The sequence below is a fragment of the Thunnus thynnus genome, chromosome 19 (genome assembly GCF_963924715.1).
Source record: "Thunnus thynnus chromosome 19, fThuThy2.1, whole genome shotgun sequence".
In the NCBI taxonomy this organism is placed as follows: domain Eukaryota; kingdom Metazoa; phylum Chordata; class Actinopteri; order Scombriformes; family Scombridae; genus Thunnus; species Thunnus thynnus.
In genome coordinates this window covers 28012889-28021722 of record NC_089535.1, presented here as the reverse complement: position 1 = coordinate 28021722, position 8834 = coordinate 28012889, and the positions used below count along the sequence as shown (strand labels likewise).

The window sequence follows — 8834 nt, the reverse complement described above, 5'->3', positions numbered from 1 at the left end:
GTTTTGCTTATAATCGATTATCTTTATAGCGTTATATTGCTACTTTCACTTATTGATCAGAATACTTTTTCCTCCTCTGGATATTGTACATGGAGCTGCAGCTGCTGCAGTTCGCAGATTTACCAGCAGACGGCAGCAGAGACTCTCAGATGCATTTTGTCAGCCGGATTTATCACCAGGAAGAAGAACAGCAGGAAACGTCAGCAAACAACAATACCTGTCCGAAATGGTAAGAAAGATAAGCTGATTAAACTTAAACAGGTGAAATAAAGGCAGCTATTTGAAGCTGTAACTCATTAAATCTTAGGCCGGCTAACGCATAAGTTAGTGGAAGACATTTTCACATGTTAGAGACATTCCTGTTAACGTTAGCTTACACTTTGGTAGTTTGCGATACTTAAATCGTTTCTAATGACAACATACTTTCGTCTCTATCTCTAAAACGAATTTGCTTGATATTCGCCAACTGTAGAAAGTCCGTAAACAACTCAAGATCTTCACGACTCTCGACTTTACATCAGCTTTTTAACGCCAGTCAGTCATGTAAACCAAGAGGTTTTATAGGAATTATCCGGATAATTATGTAAAGTCTTCTACGCCGAATTTACAAGAGAGCACTGTTCATTCATAAATGAAATGTATTTGAGGCTGTGCTGCATTCGTATGTTGGCAAATAAGCGAACCCGCTTTTATTCTACAGATATTTGAATGGAGTTTGGCGTGGCTCCCTATACGAAGACTAAACTGTGAGAGCTGTGCTCTCAGTGCAGTTATGTCCCATGTCCAACCACTTTCTCAGTAATATTGAGTGGATGAAGATATTTCAGCTCAGCCACATGTACTCTTCAGACAGAAGCAGAGCCTATGGTACTTGAGAAATGGGACTGTATTCCGCCCAGAAATTTACTGAAAAGAATTATATGAGCAAGTTTTGTTCATTTAAAGGGGCACTCCAACAATTTTACACACAAAGGTCAGTTTACTAATCATGAGGACTACTACTCAGTCTGTGAAAACAGTTGTGTCTTTTGTGGCCCTGGAGGAGCTTTCTAAAGTCTGAGAAAATTACTCTTATGATGTCATCAAGGTTATCTTGAATGAGGCCTAAAACTCAAGCATGGGTATGGAGGTTGCATGATGGGAAATGTAGGACCCAGCATTTTTAAAGTTTGACTCATACTAGGGGCTAAAAGCCAGGATATGCCACTTTTAAATCAGTTTCACACCTTTACTGTCCCCCAACTTTATGGAAGTGCAGTACTACATTATGTCACCGAAGTATTCCTTTAAGTCAAACACTATGTATCTTGCAACAAGCACTTTTATCCTCGAATCATTCATGATTAGATTTTACATATCAGCTGCCAAATGCTTTCTGTTCAGTCGGTATTTGTGTGTTTTCAGGCTACAGGAGTGGATCAAGCAGCTGGCATGAGTCTCGTCGTCTTCAGCCTCCTGCTGTTTACATACTATTCTGTCTGGGTCATTGTCCTGGTAGGTGCCGCTTCTGCCCCTAAAATCCCATTTGGGGACCATCACTCTAATGTCCAGATCAACACAAGGCTTATTTCAAGGCATTTCAGACCTTGAACTTTGTCTCCCAAACCACACACTACGATTCATCAAACAACCAAAAGCAGGAGGCCGTTTCTTAAAGTTTGCATCACTCCTGGTCCTGTTGCATATATTTGTCTGTCAACAGGACACACTAACTGGAATTTCAATGTAAGCAAACCTTTTAAATGAAATATAGAGTATGATGTGGTATTTTGCCCTTTTGCAGCCTTTCGTGGACAGTGATCACGTACTGCACAAGTATTTTCTTCCCCGGGAGTACTCAGTCATTATTCCTGGCGTTGCAGCAGTAATACTGCTCCTCTGTATAGGTGAGTAGACTATCTGTACCTTAAAACACAGCACACACACACCCCAATGTTCACACTTATATATGGACTCTGCAGTCAACTCCTTTAAATTTTCTACACACAGTGCTGCTTGAAAGTTTGTGAAACCTTTAGAACTTACTCTGTTTCTGCATGAATATGACCTAAACGTGATCAGATTTTTACACAAGTCCTAAAACTAGATAAAGGGAACTCAATTAAACGAATGAGACAAAAACATTAAACTTATTCATTTATTTATTGAGGAAAATTATCCAATCTTACATATTTGTGTAAGGCAAAAGTATGTGAACCCTTGCTTTCAGTAATTGGTGTGATTTTTACTTTTGTGTCCATTAACGTTCCCAGTAACTGTTTATCAGCTCTGCACATCAGCTTGGAGGAATTTTAGGCCGTTCCTCCTTATACAACAGTCTCAACTCAGAGATGTTGGTGGGCTTCTCAACATGAACCACATGCTTCAGGTCCTTCCACAGCATTTCTATCAGATAAAGGTCAGGACTTTGATTCAGCCGTTCCAAAACATTAACTTTCTTCTGATCTCACTATTCTTTGGTAGAGTGACTTGTGTGTTTAGGGTCGTTGTCTTACTGCATGACCAACTTTCTGTTGAGCTTTAGTTCACAGACATCGTATTGTAGAATTTGCTGATACAACTCAGAATTCGGCACCTTCAATGATTGCAAGCTGTTCTAGTCCAGAGGCCATAAAGCAGCCCAACCCATGATACTACCACAATCATGTTTCACAGATGGGTTTAGGTTCTTATGCCGGAATGCAGTGTTTGCTCATCACCAAACATAAAACTTCTCATTCAAGCTAAAAAGTTTGATTTCGGTCTTATCAATCCACAGAACGTTTTTCCAATCACCTTCTGGCTTATCCATGTGGTCTTGAGCAAACCGTAGATGGCAGCAATGTTCTTTGTGGAAAGTATTGGGTTTCTCCTTGCAACTCTGCCATGCACACCACTGATGTTCAATGTTCTCATGATGGTGGATTCATGAACACTGACTGTAGCAACTGCAAGAGAGACCTTTAGTTTCCTAGACGTTACCCTGGGGTCTCTTATGGCCTCCTGGACTATTACACATCTGCTCTTGGTGTGATTTTTGTTGTTCGACCTCTCCTGGGGAGGGTAACAATGGTGTCTTCCATTTGTACACAATCTGCCTGACAGTAGACTGGTGGAGTCCAAACTCTTCAGAAATGGTTTTGTAACCCTTTCCAGCTTGGTGAACATCAACAACTCTTCTTCTAAGATCCTAAGAAATCTTCTTTGTTCCAGGCATGACACACTTCTACAAACCTGTGTTGTGAAGCTCAGAGTTTGACAGTGAAGACCCAGATCTCTTTTCTTTAAATAAGGCAGGGCCTGCCAGACTCACACTTGATTGTCATTCCATTGATTGAAACACACGACTCTAATTTCCCCCTCAAATGAATTGATAATCCTCAAGGTTCATGTACTTTTGCCACACACAAATATGTAACATTGGATAATTTTCCTCAATGAATACATTAACAAGTGTAAGGATTTTGTCTCATTTGTTTAACTGATGTCTCTTTATCTAGTTTTAGGACTTGAATGGAAATCTGATCACATTTTAGGTCATATTTATGCAGAAATAGGGAACATTTTAAAGGGTTCACAAACTTTCAAGCACTGTATGAAATTAAATGAGGTGTGAGAGTGTATCATTTCAACTTCAAACTTAATACCATACTTGTCTTCTCCACAGGGGCCTTCACTGCAGTCATCATATGGAAGAATCGCAAGCCAAAGAAAGTGGACTAATCAGGATATTAGAATGACTACTGTGGATTTAAGTATGAGATGATGGAGTAGCGCCACAGCTATTTTTAGGCCCTGTTTACACCTGACATTAACATCCGTCTTGGGTGATCTGATCACAAGTGGACAGCTTTAAGTACGTCTGTTTACACCTAGTATTAACACGCATCTCCACATGCGTCTTGAGTGACCACTTGTGATCGGATCCCACTTCCCTGCTCTATATGCATATAAACACGTGCATCATTTCCGTTTGCAAAGACCAAATTCGTTGTTGTTTTTAACTGACTGGCGGGAGGACCGTGGGTCTGTGTACCCTCCGTCCACAGCTGTGTTCAACTTGTTTGATAACAGGATAAATAAATCACGAAATTCAAATGCGTGTCCTATTGATTTACTCTAGCGCCACTTCTGAGCATATATATATATATATATATATATATGTATGTAAAAAATACAGAGTTATATACAGCGATCTCCCCGCAGCGAGAGAGAGAAGCTGTGCGAATTTACGCACAAGGCACAGCAGCTTTACCTCATTGATCATTTAAATCTCCAACACGCCGACAGGATCGGTCAGGATCTAATGTTAATAATGTTCTGTGTTCTTCTACACATCCAGTAGGTCAGCTGTTACACACACAGTCCAGGTTCATACAGTGAAACTGTTTGGAGTAAAGCAGTCGTCCTCTCGATAAATCCTGAGCTCATCATGTCGAGCAACGCAGCAAAACTAAAAACTGTCGTTATCAACTTGACAGGAAAGAAGAAACTATCCAGCAACGTTTAACTTCTGAAATATTCTTTTAGACAGACAAGCGAAAAATGAATGGTTTTATTTCAATTCAAATTGATTTGATGAGGGAAACGGGTTAGGGGAACGGGAAAAATGGGAAGTGGTTTACGTTTTTTAATTCACATGAAAAATGGAAAAAGAAAATAATGACTTTCTTCCTGTTGTCAAACAAGTTGAACAGCTTTGGACGGAGGGTTCACGGACTGGGAGGCAGCAATAGGCGCTCCTTCAATGTGGTCCAGGCCGCATTGTGTTTACACTGCTAAATGAATGTGGCCACATGCGGCCCAGACCACCCACGAATGTGGTCTGAGTGATCGGAACTCAATTCATCCTCAATGCATCTTGGGTGCGTTTACACCTGTATTTAGAGCTGCCCACTTGTGATTGGATCACCCAAGACAGATGTTAATACCAGGTGTAAACAGAGCCTAAAACTCTCTCTGGTGGCCCGACACACAAAAGTCATTCCTCCAGTCTCTGATAATGTCTCCTTAACAGCTGACATTCATGCTTACAAAGTTATATTTGTTAAACAAAATGATCTCTTGAGATTTATTTTATATTTTGGTTCTATTTTCAGTTTAATTAGAGTTGATAGAATTAGTAGTAGTATGATTTTAAAGCTACTGTTTGTCGAATGAGAAAACTTTTGACATTTCTTTAAAGCCAGGGATAGTGACAGTGAATGTGCTGAAAGCAATACATAGAGTGCACCAGCTCACTGAGATTATCTATTTTCTTTTACAAACTAAAACTCAATAACTTGAGAGGTCACATAAATGAATCAACACATAGCGGCTTTAAATTTGTCCAAAGGTCTTGAGAATGCTCAGTGATTACTGTTATCTGTTGGGTAGTGTTTAGATCAGTCACTGTTTTTTCCCTCTTGTAGGGAGAGGACAGTGTTACTGGAAAGTTGTTTAGCTCAAGGGTTTACGACATTGTGAGTTCTTATATCTTAATATCTTATTTCATTGGGATCCAGTACATAATCCCTCAGACCATCTATTGCAAAGGGAGAACCCCCTTGGAAGTTTGCAGGAGTCTGAATGGACTGATGTCACTTGTGTGTCCTCAGATACCGCACTGACCCAAACATAAGATGATCCTGATGATAAGACACTTCCCCCGTCTGACAGATGTTTTTTTGAAAAATACCACCTGAAGATCCAAAACACTTTGAGATTGATCCTGTTGGGAAAACATCCCAGAGACACAGACAGAGAGTCCTCAGCCCTGAAGCCACTTCCCCTGCAAGAGTGGAACATAAAACACTTCTGGGCAGAATGTAAATGTCAATCTCACGTTTGTGTAGCTTGTTTGATGTTCTTAAGTGGAGCTGAATGGATTTTAGCATTTTTCATCGTTTATCTCCTCATCATGACATTCCATGGCAGCGGTATTTCTTGGCTGCTTGCCAGATGATTCAGTACTCAATCTGTTTCTGCACTAAGGATATCACAGGGACCTTACCACTCATTTTGAGTCATCAGGAATTTTTTTTTTCACCGTGGAAATAAAAAATGTTAAATGAGCAGTCAGAAGCTCCTGCAGGCTAAACCGGGCTTCCTGAACACTTTTAGAGTGAATTAACTCACTACAAACTGCCTTGAGGAAACTCGCTACTCGCAACTTTAAAGGATAGGTCCACAATTTCTCGAGTGTGTCTTAAAACAACAGTCAGGTGTCCATATGAACAGTGAAAGAGGTTTTCCTAGCTGTAAACGTTCCCCCTGTTCATACTGGCTATTAAAGATCCCCTTCAAATGTGCTTTCAATGTAAGTGATGGCAGTGTGTCCACACATTTGTTTAGTGCAAAAAAGTAAAGCTTATATGAGGCCTCAGCAGTCTGATTTAGTCATATCAAGTGGATATGTGCCACATTTACAGTCTTTTTAGCGTCAAATTCCCTCTTTGTGTTTCCTCAGTGTTTCCCTGTTGAGCTGCAGGTGGAAGAATAGTAACAAAAAGAGGAACTTTGGCTCTAAAAAGACTGTAATGTTGAAAGATATCTACTTGATTTGACTCATTTGGACAACTGAAGCTTCATATCAGCTTCAGATAAACTTTTAAATACATTTTTGCACAGAAGGAGGACTGTGGATTTTGTCCCCCATCACTTCCATTGTAAGTGCATTATGAAGGGATCTTCTAATGGTCAGTATGAACAGGACGAGTGATTACAGCAAAAAAAAAAAAAAAAAGCATGTTTCACTGTTGTTTTAGAGGAACTTCAAAATACTTTGAAAGTCCTTTAAGGCTACAAACAACCCATAATGCAACACTGTAGGAGATGGCACCCTCCTGCTAGAATATGTGGTGATGGGAATGTGTAAATGTCCAGTCCTCAAACATGATAAGACCCCCACTATTTGCAGCATAATTTCCAGAAACAAAGTACTGTCTTATATTTGGGTTCATGTGGTGATTGACAGTAACACAGCAGGATGGAAGGAGGTGAATATGTGTCACTGTGTGAAGAAATGTCAGAATTCCAACTTCAGTAAAAGTAGCATGGCTCTTAAGTTCTGTCTTTACTATGACTTACTGTATGGGAGTCTATTTTAGTACTCTGTGAAAATGTGAATTCTGTTAATTGTGAATGGTTTTGGATGCAAACAAGCATTTTGTCTGCAGTCTGTAGCACAAAGATACAGTTTGTGGTTTCTCTGTTGAATAAAATATTCCTGCTGGGAAACATGTTGTGTTTATTGAATTACAAATGTTCAGTTTATATAGAGCTATAACAGCTTTAGTCATGGTGGTAGTGACAATAGCTGTAAATACCTACAGATAAGTGTGTCTTCTGGTGTACTGCTGCCTCCTTTATTCAGTGGGGGGAACCACAGCTGAAACAGTATTTGGATAATATTTCAATATTTCATTAACCATTGGATGGATTGCCATGAAAATTTGTACGGATATTCATGTTTAATAATAATATATCCCAATGAGTTTGGTGACCACACGACTTTTCTTCTAGCTCCACCATGAGGTTGACATTTGTGGTTCGAAGTGAAATATTTCAACAGCTATTGGAAGGATTTCCATGAAATTTGACACGGACATTCATGTTTCCCTCTGGATGAATTGTTAAAACTTTGGTGACTGCTTCACTTTTCATCTAACACCAGCATCAAGTAAAAAAAAATCCACTTCATCCAATACTTTGGTTTACCATTAAATACCTGCAAACTAATGACATACCCATTAGCCTCAGCTGTAATTTAGCACTTTGTGCTCAGTGATATTTAGCATATGTTAGCATGCTAACAAGTTATACTAAGATGTAAACATGATGAGTATTATCTGCTAAACATCAGCGTGTTAACATTGTGAGCATGTTAGCACGCTGATGTTAGCATTTAGCTCAAAGCACCTTTGTGCCTGAGTACAGCTTCACAGAGCTGCTAGAGCTGTAGTCTCTTAACGATAATTCTGGTTTATTTTAACCCAGCATATTACCAATAAATGTAGCCATTGTGGCTCTATGGGTCATGCTAACTTGCGCTCACCTGGTCCATTATAGAGATTATGGGAAATGAGGACTCACTCAGAACAACATATATCGGGGCAAGCTGTATGAGCCTCCTATAGATTTTTCCAAATAAGATTTGTACATGAATCATTTCAAACACTTGTCTCTGAGAAAGTTGAGATGCTCTGAGATAATGAGCAGCTGGTGTGCCTGTTGCCTTGTGACATCAATGTTATATATTTTGGAATAAGTTCACAATTTTTCAAGTCTGTCTTAAAACAACAGTCAGGAGCCCAAATGAACATTGAAAAATGTTTTTCTTGCCATAATCATTCCTCCTGTTCATACTGACCATTAGAAGATCCCTTCATGATGCACTTCCAATGTAAGTGATGGGGGACAAAATCCACAGTCTTCCTTCTATGCAAAAATGTATTTAAAAGTTTATCTGAAGCTAATATGAAGCTCCAGCGTCCAAATGAGTCAAATCAAGTAGATATCTTTGATGCTAAATGTGGCAGATATCCACTTCATGTGACTAACTCAGTCTGCTCCAGATAATTGACACACTGTGGATTTTGGCTTTCATCACTTACATTTAAAACACATTTATGGGGATCTTTTAACAGCCAGTATGAACAGGAGGAATGATTACAGTGAAGAAAACCTCTTTCACCGTTCACTTTCACTGTTATGGACACCTGACTGTTGTTTCAACAACTTGTACTATACACCAAATTGAATATGTTGAACCATCACTCTCCTTGCTGCTGCTGCTGCTGCCACCCCCCTCTGCAGCACGGCTGCAGTCGTGTTTACACTGAAAACAATGGAGGCGATGGCAGCAACCACTCACT

At 39.6% G+C, this 8834-nt stretch overlaps 1 protein-coding gene across 2 annotated transcripts; it reads left to right on the top strand.

Annotated features, from left to right (window-relative positions):
* Window positions 1-150: 150 nt before the first annotated feature.
* Window positions 151-7197, top strand: dpm2 (dolichyl-phosphate mannosyltransferase subunit 2, regulatory). 2 transcript variants are annotated; one of them, XM_067574259.1, is made up of 5 exons: window positions 151-229; window positions 1405-1494; window positions 1784-1886; window positions 3647-3734; window positions 5577-7197. In XM_067574259.1, the coding sequence occupies exons 1-4, from the start codon at window positions 227-229 to the stop codon at window positions 3700-3702; spliced, it is 252 nt and encodes an 83-aa protein (XP_067430360.1). In that variant the 5' UTR covers window positions 151-226; the 3' UTR covers window positions 3703-3734; window positions 5577-7197. The 2 variants fall into 2 exon arrangements, with proteins under 2 accessions (XP_067430360.1, XP_067430359.1); XM_067574258.1 differs by having other exon boundaries at window positions 3647-7197.
* Window positions 7198-8834: the final 1637 nt, after the last annotated feature.

Excerpts from the sequence above, each read along its gene's own strand:
- dpm2 (XM_067574259.1), top strand. Across the intron at positions 1,495-1,783 it reads CTGTCTGGGTCATTGTCCTG|CCTTTCGTGGACAGTGATCA; the intron begins GTAGGTGCCGCT and ends GCCCTTTTGCAG. Across the intron at positions 1,887-3,646 it reads AATACTGCTCCTCTGTATAG|GGGCCTTCACTGCAGTCATC; the intron begins GTGAGTAGACTA and ends TCTTCTCCACAG.